Source organism: Mizuhopecten yessoensis, unplaced genomic scaffold (assembly GCF_002113885.1).
Source record: "Mizuhopecten yessoensis strain PY_sf001 unplaced genomic scaffold, ASM211388v2 scaffold10867, whole genome shotgun sequence".
Taxonomy (NCBI): domain Eukaryota; kingdom Metazoa; phylum Mollusca; class Bivalvia; order Pectinida; family Pectinidae; genus Mizuhopecten; species Mizuhopecten yessoensis.
Window position 1 is genome coordinate 1,840,601 of NW_018408761.1, and position 12,080 is coordinate 1,852,680.

Here is a 12,080-nt window from a genome sequence, read left to right on the forward strand (position 1 = left end):
TTTAGGTGCCTTATAAATACCTTATCTTTATATTATATGATTTATATAATAGTGGGTAGGCATTTGGTTCAGTGTCGATAAAAGCTATGGATAAGGCAAACTAGGATAGGTTTTTTTTCTAATATAGTATTGAATCTATATGCCTTGATTTTATTTTTATCTTAGGTATTTAAAATTCCTATGAATTTGATTAAGTACTTACATAAACTTTACGTATATTTTCTTTATAACCTATGGTTCAGAAAAAGATGATTATGTTTTGTTCTAATATGGTATTAAATAAACATGAACAATAAGGTATTTTTCATTTTTCACATTTTAAAACCCTTTGAAATTGGACTAAGGATGTTCATGCATTTTTAGTATCTTGTCTTTATATGATATAGTTTTGATGATAGTGGATATGTATTGTTGAAGCGTTTGAGCCCAAAAAGATTTGTTTTTCATTTAAAATGGTAAGTGTCACAAGTTCATTGTATATTTTGAGAATTAAGCATGTTCAATTATACAGAGAATGAAAATATCAGAGTAACATTAACAACAACTCAAAGTAAAATTTAATATTTAACTTGCTTTCCAATTTAATTCGACATGAATATATGAACTTTGAAAGGATAAAGGCCTTCCATGTCACAACTGCCTTTCATCTTGACGTCTCAGTGAAATTAGTTTTATAATGAAAATGTCTCAAATACACTCTGGGCACGCCCGACTATTTGGTATTTTAAATGAAAGTAGCTTCTATAATGTTTACATAGCACACGGGACCATACCGACGAACTGACCTTTTAACCTACTGCTCGAGAGAGTAACTTCTAATAATTATCGGTTTATGATCTGAGTGGATTCGCTAGAATCAAATTTAATTTGAACTTTTATCTTTAATTGAGTGTGTAGGTGATTGTGATGTAGCATGTGGACGCTAATGGAAAAGTCCTTGAAATTTAAAGCTGACTTTTTGTATTTACCTAGATTTTAAGGATAGGTGAGTGATCGGACACGGAACATAGTGACCCTCAATTTAGGCAGTAATTACAAAAGCACGACTCTATGCCCAAAACAAGTTAAAACAGAACTATTTTTAAAACTGTAAATGTATACAAATGTGGCAGCGTATAATTGTAACTTGGGTGTCCAATTTCAAAAAGGAGATAGTGTTTCTAATAAACGACCTGTAGGCGTACAAGCGTATGACACTTCGTCAAAAAGATCATAGGTGTTTTACCTTGGCTTACGGAGTAGACATCACTTTATGGCTGTACAACAGGAATCGCTCAACATGCGTTATTCTCCATGGTAAATATTTAAAATATTACGTAGCAATTACATTTTAAACAAACATTTTTATACATAGTATATACATATATATATGTACAGTAGAAACATCAACGGATGTGAATACTTTAACTTTCATGCTAATATTCAACTTCTTTATTATAACTTATATTTTTTCTTATGTTAGCTGATGCTACATCAATGCTTTGACAAATAAGCCTGAATGTAATCAAAATATAAGTTACCTATACACTATTATTTAAATTTACGCTATCTTTTATTAATTATTGATCTGAGGTGAAGGTATTGGTGTTTTTAACGTCCGGAAATCACTTTGTACAATGGTGGATGACGTAAATTATGTCAGTGTAAAACAAAAGTACCGCGTTGTTATGCACCGCAATTCACTCCTACTGTTGTGTAAATATTCAGAAGTAGGTCGGTAAACACCGACTTTTCAGGCAGGTCATGAATTTTCATTGAGATATTATTGACTGTTTTGCAAAAGGGATTATTAATAGACCAGAGGTGACTGTTTTATAACCATATTGTAAGAATGAAAAATAAATCAGCTTGATTTATAGGCCCCTTGTATTGGAAATCCTTCACGACTTCCGTTTGTAACAGGAAACACGTGTTATTGGTTCTGTATTGAGAGTAATTTAACCGAAATACACTCTTTCAGACGATCAGGTAGATATCCCGATGTATTGTGAAAATAATGAAAGAAATTTTGTTACTTGGTTTATCGTTGAATAATTTGATTATATCCTGTCAAAATTATACATTGCAATTTAAGATTTCTGAATGTGTTGAGGTTCTTTCTTTGAAACAAGCATTGTACTTGCAATGATACACACGTATTTTTTTTCTTTCCTCTAGATCGACAACACACTACATCGCAAGAATACGATTCACTGAGGTCATTTCCTTCCATTGGATTAACACTGATCTAGTTCAGCATGATGGAACGTTTCAATTCCTAATAGGACACAACCATTGTATTCATGTTCATATCGACGATGATTGTGTGCTGCAGTCAATGTGATTTAAATAGACGAATCAGGTTCAATGGAAAGAACTTCTCTACTGAGGATTGAAGGTCAATAACACATGCGTTGAAGTAGAGATATAAATAACTGGATTCCAGTCTTTACTGCATATTTTGTGTCAATTAATTGGTTGAAATACTGTTACAGCTTCCTGCTAGAATTATGAACCTTACGTAATTACATATCGGTAGATTACATGGGGATCAAATCTCCATATATCGCTGAAGATCAATATCGTCATTTCATAAAGCGTCCATGTTATCAGCCCATCGATAACTTATACTTTACCGACTTCATATAAAGCGGTTAACGCAGTTCAGGTACCATCTACCATAGTTTCCCATTAGATACAGTATAATCTCCTTTTCATAGATTCCATATTAATCGTTATTTATACATCGGCTTATTAATGCCAAGAATCAAGGCAGATGGTTTACCGATCACTGAAACGTTGTGAATGCTTGTCTTGTTGAACAGATATATAACGGAAAAAATGTGCAAACAAAACCGTTGATGAAGATCGTTGATAATATCAAACAAGATTGTATGTACAGTCGTGTTTACAGTGACATAGATGAGACTTCGGGATTACTTACCCCCCTGGCTAATACAAGTAGACACGGAATCAGATCGTTCGCCAGCCATTAGCACACCGTTTATTACAATACGATCAGTAAGTGTTGTTTAAATCCCTGGATCTGTGTTCCTTTGGAAGTTCAAACAAGATCGTGTTTCCTTACCAGCGCTGGAGTACACAATGAAATCGGACAGCAGGGGAAGTTACGACAGCGCCATGGATACCCCTGCTCTCTCTCGGTTATCCTTCAATGACAGAAAAATGAGTCTCCTGTCAAGCAAGTAAGTTACATTATTTTGTCACTTTTGTGTTATCTTTAAAACATTATTGAAGTATGTTTATAAATATTTTGTTATATACACTTTTGAAAATATTTGTTTCAGTGTTCCTTCGTTGATCTTAAATACGTTTTGTATGATTTCATGACTATACAATGTCGAATGTCTTTCACGATTAACCATTGTAAAGGAAGAGTTGTGAAAATTTGAAGAACTTTTCTTAAACCCCTTTTACTGAGAAACCCAATGAGTTAGAACAGTATGTAAATCAAATCATATATCATACACATGTCTCATATATGGCTGATATACCATGATGCTGAAGTAGAAACATTGGATTTTTCCTACAGTAGTTCTGCATCAGTTTAGTCTTTTTCATTACGGTGATTAAGATGATTATAATCAATCGTGTTTCTTATTATTACGTAATAACCATTACGGTGATTAAGATGATTATGATCAATCGTGGCTCTTATTATTATGTAATAACCATTCAATGATTAAGTTTATCATGATAAATCATGGCTATTCTTACTATGTAATAACCATTACGGTGATTAAGATGATTATAATCAATCGTGGCCCTTATTATTTTATTATTATGTAATAACCATTACGGTGATTAAGATGATGATAATCAATCGTGGCTCTTATTATTATGTAATAACCATTATGGTGATTAAGATGATTATGATCAATCGTGGCTCATATTATTATGTAATAACCATTCAATGATTAAGTTTATCATGATAAATCATGGATATTCTTATTATGTAATAATCAATACCGGTTATAAGATTATTTTGGTAAAACATGGCTCTTATTTTTTAGTAAAACCATTAAGATGATGATGATGATGATGATGATACATCATTGCTCTTATTCTTATGTAATAACCATTATGGAAGTTATGATAATTATGATAAATCATTGCTCTTATTCTTACAATTACTGTAGCGTAAAATCATGTAACTTTAACTTATTAAGTTTCGTTACAAAAAAAGACTTATGTGATTTAGAATACAGCATACAGCCGAAATCCAGTTTTAATAAAAGCTTCGTAACTTAGAAGGAACACACCTCAGTTTAGCATACAGTTTCCAGTATCCCTGTGACCAATAATATACAGTTATTTACATGCAATAAGGTTTTTACAGTTATTTATCAACCTTAAGATGAGGTTATTTTCAAGAATATCTTCTTCTTTCGGCTGTAAAATCATTGTATCGGCCATAGTGTTATACATTAATAATTTTGAAGTGTCGATTTCAATTACGTTAAGTAGGGATACAAATAAAATTAAATCTTCAAAACATAGTTCTATGTTATAAATCAGAGGTTTCTCAGAAACACCGTACTTGGATTCTTATTTCCCGAACAACAAAGTATGTTTGCTTTCTTTACCCAAATAACCCCAAATTAGAAATGTTCAAAGGAAAGAAACATTCTTAGCCAAAACATTGGAATACTCTTGAAAAAGCGCCTGGTTGGACTAGAAAATGATTTTTTTATTTGCTCTTTTTTAGATACTTTATGTAGACTATAATACACACTCACAACTGATGTCACGTACAATACCTGAGCAACAACAGAATTTCGATAATCAGAAAACCACAATTACTGTTATACTTCAGACATACTACACAGCCATGTTACAATGCACCTACTAACTGAGTGTGTAGACTGATATTAAATTCTGATCAACAATGTTTCTAATTTTATCTTAAAATTAAAACAAAGAACGTCAGCAACAAAAATGCCATAAAATATAAGTATATCACTGGCTAATTTACACACTACATGACGGGTTTCTTACACACGCTTTACAGCTCCCAATAATCCGAGGAATTGGATCCAGTTTTGACATACAACTATGAGCTGTTCGCGGTCGATATATGGGTTTTAATACAAGGCCTTTTGATAAACATTCATTTATGACCGCAATAGTCGGACTAGAGTATTGACCTGGTATACTTCGAACACAAACTGTATTTATACTTCATAATAGGAAACACATGGCACATTTATCTACAGCTTACTAGAGTTTCTGAAATGATAGAGTACTTCAAAGCCTGTCAGGGAAGGATGGCCTAAAACATTGGTATGATTTCATAGACAATTCTTAAAGCCACCACCAAAAACGGATCAGGGCTTAATTTTGAAGTATCTTGCACTTCAAATGAACGAATCTTTGCTGACATCGCAGCATGTCTTATTAATAAATATATGTATTAATGTCTATCTACAGTAAGGGTTGATTCGTGTTGTCGAGTCAGAAGCCGTTATCCTCGAACTCAATGTTTACAACATATACAAATAACTACGTTCTGAATTTAAAATACATCATCTGGTACTATTTGAACTCGTAAATGTATCATCTGTAGACAAAAATGTTCCATTGCTGAGCATTCTAAGACTCTGTCATTGTAAACCATGAACTAAATTTAGACGCATTCAAACAATTAAAGGCGTTTTTGTGAAAGTCGATTAAAGTTACCATCATTGAAAACAACAACAGATTACCAAAGTCTCAACAAAACCATGATTCGAACTCAAAATCGTTAAAACTATGGTGATATATGAACTAAGGAAAGATTTACATGGAACCCTCTGTAAAAGTATAAGGAAACTTCCGCTTCATCGACGACACCCGCCATGTAAATTTAGGTCCAATCCAAGTAATGTCAAAACAAAAGAAAAAGAAAACCTGATCCCAACCGGCCGTAAGATGACCAGCAGCACATAGGTATAGAAAGTGTCTGCAATCAAACAGGGGCCGCGGTGGCCAAGTTGTTAAGGCATCTTACATTCTGGTACTGCCATCCCTCCACCACTGGGTCGCAGTTTCGAGGCCTATGTGGGGCAGTCGCCAGGTACTTGCCGTAGATCGATGGGTTTTTCTCCGGGAACTCCGGCTTTCCTCCACCACCAAAACCTGGCACGTCCTTAAATGACCATAGCAGTTAATAGGACGTAAAACACAATCAAACAAAAGCTATCAAACAAATGGTTATTGTTAACCTTGCTTCGACGTGTACTGTTAATTCATACCGCCACAACCATACACTCTGAAAATTTCTTTTTATCGAATGAACAACATCAATAATGTAGATGATGATAATCGTTTGATTATATGCAGTGTAATACTTTAGGCCCAACCTTGGTCTGTTTTTTTAACATCAATATTAATATCAATACTATTGTTTACATTTTCTTTCACTGGTGAATTGATGGATAGGTCACAGCTTCTTTCACATTGGGAAATAACCATAATGTTTTTTTCAAGTCAATAGAAAATTTGCCGAAATTCCGTGGGGAAAATATCGGTTAAATATATATGTAACGAGCTCGTATTAGCTTGTGATATTTTTACAGATTTACCGACTAAAATTACCTCTATTGATTTAAAATGCGTTTAAAGACATGGTGTATTACCCTTAATAGACATTTTTAAGAAACTTTCGTCAAGGGAAGTCTATTTTATTTGTAAAATCAAAACAGTCGATCGGTTGTCAAGCACCTGACCATAAAAGTGGACCGTCTCATAACGATTCCTTTAAATCCTGGTTAGCTTACCAAATCTAATTGTTTGTTATTATATAATTTTTGACATACTTTCAATATTCTTTTTATTTGATAAATTGTTTGCTTGATAAATCCAAATGGGCACATCAATCTCAGAAGATATATTTTAAAGTGTACTTGGCAAAGAGGTTAACCAGATGTGACATTCAGCCATAAAAATAAACTATGAGATTGCCCTGTGTGGGTTGTATCTTTTAGTCAATGGATTAGTATCGTATTTCGTTGTATTAACACTACACTGAAAATACTTAAAGGTCCCGCTGTCATATCTATAAATGGAACAAATTTAACTCTGAAAGAATTCATTGACAGACCAAAAAGAAGTCGGCTGAAAAGCCACTTTGGCAAACGACACCCCATGAAATTGTCATAACATTATGTTCTTTTATAAATGTTTCACATGTCTGTTTTTTAAGCTCTGTTTAAATGTGTGCTATTTGGCGTTATCAATTCCAGCAGTACAATATCACGTAATATGATTATGTAAATGTCATTCGGGGTTGAAAAAGGCGAGGAATTCTTTATACAAAAATAAGATATATACTAGTTATCATTGTAGTTGTCAAAATAATAATCAGTTTAAAATGTTTTGCAAGTAAATTGAAACTTTAAAAATATTTCTCCCGTTATGATGTTTTTATAGATTAAGAGAATTTGGTCATTTGCTCGTCCTACATTTTAAAAGGTATTCATGAATATCAATTATTTAAGAATTAGACATTGTGTGTTTAATTTGAGAACTGCCATTCCACAGAAGATGATGAATGATCTGGTGCTATTTCAGAAAATATAATCTAACTAGTGGATAATAGTGTCTGTACACCCAGTACTCACTACTACAATGACCTAATGTGCTATCTAAGTATCGGTATTTGTTATAAACTGTTACCCTACTTAAATGTAAAGTAACGATATAATAACCCTATAAAATGCAGGGACAGTTACTTATAAAAGAGTGTGACGACTTTTCATACTGTGACAGTTTTTATAGCATTGTGTTATAATGAATGAGGGCATAGTTAAGGATACCCGTACCACGGCTATAAACGTACCGTAACTAGGTGTTGGAAACTGTTTTTCTTTGGTATGATCAAGGGGCCGCGGTGGGCCAAGTGGTCAAGACGTCTGACATTTCCCGGGTTCGAGGCCTACGTGGAGCAGTGGCCAGGTACTGGACGTAGGTGGGTGTTTTTTCTCCGGGTACTCCGGCTTTCCTCCACCATCAAAACCTGGCACGTCCTGAAATGACAATAGCTGTTAAAATAGTAAAACAAACCAAACCAAACCTCCGGTATGACTTAAACTTTGATAAATAATTTCTGAAAAGAAAACCACATCTTGCTTGCCTTTTTCTAGGAAAAATAAAGATCAAATTAACAAAATAAAATCAACAACAATGTTTTGAGTGGAAAATCATTTCATATTGTTATACTCTCGCTGTAACCGACTGGGTACCTGGTGAACGGAAGTGCTCTGGTCTAACTGTGGTAATGCTATAGCCGAACGAAAGTTTAAATGGAGGTTACTGTATATACGAAAAAGCCACAGTGCTGTGGGCAGGGATCCTTAAGGGGAGGTAACTGTATATAGGAAAAAGCCACAGTGTAGTGGGACAGTGATCCTTAAGGGGAGGTAACTGTATATAGGTAAAACCACAGTGTAGTGGGACAGGGATCCTTAAGGGGAGGCTACTGTATATAGGTAAAACCACAGTGTAGAGGTACAAGGATCCATAAGGGGGGTTACTGTATATAGGTAAAATCACAGTGTAGTGGGACAGGGATCCTCAAGGGGAGGTAACTGTATAAAGGTAAACTCACAGTGTGGTGAGACGGGGATCCTTAAGGGGAGGCTACTGTATATAGGTAAAAGCACATAGTAGTGGGACAGTGATCCTTAAGGGGAGGTGACTGTATATAGGTAAAACCACAGTGTAGTGGGCAGGGAACCTTAAGGGGAGGTAACTGTATATACGAAAAAGCCACAGTGCAGTGGGACAGTGATCCTTAAGGGGAGGTAACTGTATATAGGTAAAAGCACAGTGTAGTGGGACAGGGATCCTCAAGGGGAGGTTACTGTATAGGTAAAATCACAGTGTAGTAGGACAGGGATCCTCAAGGGGAGGTAACTGTATATAGGTAAAACCACAGTGAAGTGGGACAGGGGGCCTTAGGGGGAGGTAACTGTATATAGGTAAAACAACAGCGCAATGGGACAGGGATCCTTAAGGGGAGGTTACTGTATATAGGTAAAACCACAGTGTAGTGGCACAGGGATTCTTAAAGGTAGGTTGCTGTTTTTAGGTAAAAGCACATAATAGTGGGACAGTGATCCTTAAGGGGAGGTAACTGTATATAGGTAAAACCACAGTGTAGTGGCACAGGGATTCTTAAAGGTAGGTTGCTGTTTTTAGGTAAAAGCACATAATAGTGGGACAGTGATCCTTAAGGGGAGGTAACTGTGTATAGGTAAAACCACAGTGTAGTGGAACAGGGATCATTCAGGGGAGGTTACTGTATATAGGTAAAACCACTGTGTAGTGGGACAGGGATCCTTAAGGAGAGGTAACTGAATATAGGTAAAACCACAGTGTAGTGGGACAGTGATCCTTTAGGGGAGGTAACTGTATATAGGTAAAACCACAGTGTAGTGGGACAGTGATCCTTTAGGGGAGGTAACTGTATATAGGTAAAATCACAGTGTAGTGGGACAGGGATCATTAAGGGGACGTTACTGTATATAGGTAAAACCACTGTGTAGTGGGACAGGGATCCTTAAGGAGAGGTAACTGAATATAGGTAAAACCACAGTGTAGTGGGACAGGGATTCTTAAAGGTAGGTTGCTGTTTTTAGGTAAAAGCACATAATAGTGGGACAGTGATCCTTAAGGGGAGGTAACTGTATATAGGTAAAACCAAAGTGTAGTGGGACAGGGATCCTTAAGGGGAGGTTACTGTATATAGGTAAAACCACAGTGTAGTGGGACAGGGATCCTTAAGGGGAGGTTACTGTATATAGGTAAAATCACAGTGTAGTGAGACAGGGATCCTCAAGGGGAGGTAATTGTATATAGGTAAAACCACAGTGAAGTGGGACAGGGGGCCTTAGGGGGAGGTAACTGTATATTGGTAAAACAACAGCGTAGTGGGACAGGGATCCTTAAGGGGAGGTTACTGTATATAGGTAAAACCACAGTGTAGTGGGACAGGGATCCTTAAGGGGAGGTTACTGTATATAGGTAAAACCACTGTGTAGTGGGACAGGGATCCTTAAGGGGAGATAACTGTATATAGGTAAAACCACAGTGTAGTGGGACAGGGATTCTTAAAGGGAGGTTACTGTATATAGGTCAAACCTTAGTGTAGTGGGACAGTGATCCTTAAGGGGAGTTTACTGTATATAGTTAAAACCACAGTGTAGTGGGACAGGGATCCTCAAGGGGAGGTTACTGTATATAGGTAAAATCACAGTGTAGTGGCACAGGGATCCTCAAGGGGAGGTAGCTGTATATAGGTAAAACCACAGTGAAGTCGGACAGGGGGCCTTAGGCGGAGGTAACTGTATATAGGTAAAACAACAGCATAGTGGGACAGGGATCCTTAAGGGGAGGTTACTGTATATAGGTAAAACCACAGTGTAGTGGGACAGGGATCATTAAGGGGATGTTACTGTATATAGGTAGAACCACTGTGTAGTGGGACAGGGATCCTTAAGGGGAGGTAACTGTATATAGGTAAAACCACAGTGTAGTGGGACAGGGATCCTTAAGGGGAGGTAACTGTATATAGGTAAAAGCACAGTGTAGTGGGACAGGGATCCGTAAGGGGAGGTAACTGTATATAGGTAAAAGCACAGTGTAGTGGGACAGGGATCCGTAAGGGGAGGTAACTGTATATAGGTAAAACCACAGTGTAGTGGGACAGAGATCCGTAAGGGGAGGTAACTGTATATAGGTAAAAGCACAGTGTAGTGGGACAGGGATCCGTAAGGGGAGGTAACTGTATATAGGTAAAACCACAGTGTAGTGGGACAGAGATCCTTAAGGGGAGGTAACTGTATATAGGTAAAAGCACAGTGTAGTGGGACAGGGATCCGTAAGGGGAGGTAACTGTATATAGGTAAAACCACAGTGTAGTGGGACAGGGATTCCTAAAGGGAGGTTACTGTTTATAGGTAAAAGCACATAGTAGTGGGACAGTGATCCTTAAGGCGAGGTTACTGTATATAGGTAAAAGCACAGTGTAGTGGAACAGGGATCATTCAGGGGAGGTTACTGTATATAGGTATAAGCACAGTGTAGTGGGACAGGGATCATTCAGGGGAGGTTACTGTATATAGGTAAAAGCACAGTGTAGTGGTACAGGGATCCGTAAGGGGAGGTAACTGTATTTAGATAAAATCACAGTGCAGTGGGACAGTGATCCTTTAGGGGAGGTAACTGTATATATGTAAAACCACAGTGTAGTGGGACAGGGATCCTTAAGGGGAGGTTACTGTTTATAGGTTAAACCACAGTGTAGTGGGACAGGGATCATTAAGGGGAGGTAACTGTATATAGGTAAAACCACAGTGTCGTGGGACAGGGATCCGTAAGGGGAGGTTACTGTATATAGGTAAACCACAGTGCAGTGGGACAGTGATCCTTAAGGGGAGGTAACTGTATATAGTTAAAACCACAGTGTAGTGGGACAGGGATCATTAAGGGGAGGTATCTGTATATAGGTAAAACCACAGTGTCGTGGGACAGGGATCCGTAAGGGGAGGTAACTGTATATAGGTAAAACCACAGTGTAGTGGGACAGGGATCATTAAAGGGAGGTTACTTTATATAGGTAAAACCACAGTGTAATGGGACAGGGATCCTTAAGGGGAGGTTACTGTATATAGGTAAAACCACAGTGCAGTGTGACATAGACAGGATCCTTAACGATTGAACCGCTGATTCTTAAAATTAATAATAACATGAAACCTAGTTAGTTATAAAGATTTTGGGGAATTCTTTCCGATTAAGAAAGTTTCTCCTGTAACTGTACTTGTTGTTTTGATCTGATATTAATATTTTGAGTAATACGTTCATTTGGAAGTTTTGTCAGAGGGTATGGACATATTGGCTGGTCGATATGAATGACATAAGCTTAAACATAATTGAAGGTCTAGGTAAGTTGTACTCTGATAATGTGGTCAGTTGTTCGTTTTCACTAAATTATTTTGAAAGATCGAATGACAACTCTCCAACAATTTAAAGAATAGCCCCCCGTTTTACTTGTTCGAGATTTCCCTTTCATTCGAGTGTATAAAATAATCCCCCCCCCC

At 36.7% G+C, this 12,080-nt stretch overlaps 1 protein-coding gene across 1 annotated transcript in view; it reads left to right on the forward strand.

The window, feature by feature from the left end:
- The first annotated feature begins 2,157 nt into the window (after positions 1-2,157).
- The window catches only part of LOC110463124 (kinesin-like protein KIF12), a 117,006-nt gene continuing 107,083 nt past the window's right edge, over positions 2,158-12,080 (forward strand). Inside the window, exon 1 of the mRNA XM_021517487.1 lies at positions 2,158-3,185. Within this exon, the coding sequence (XP_021373162.1) occupies positions 3,085-3,185 (101 nt within the window). The 5' untranslated portion in view covers positions 2,158-3,084. The remainder of the gene's footprint in view (positions 3,186-12,080) is intronic.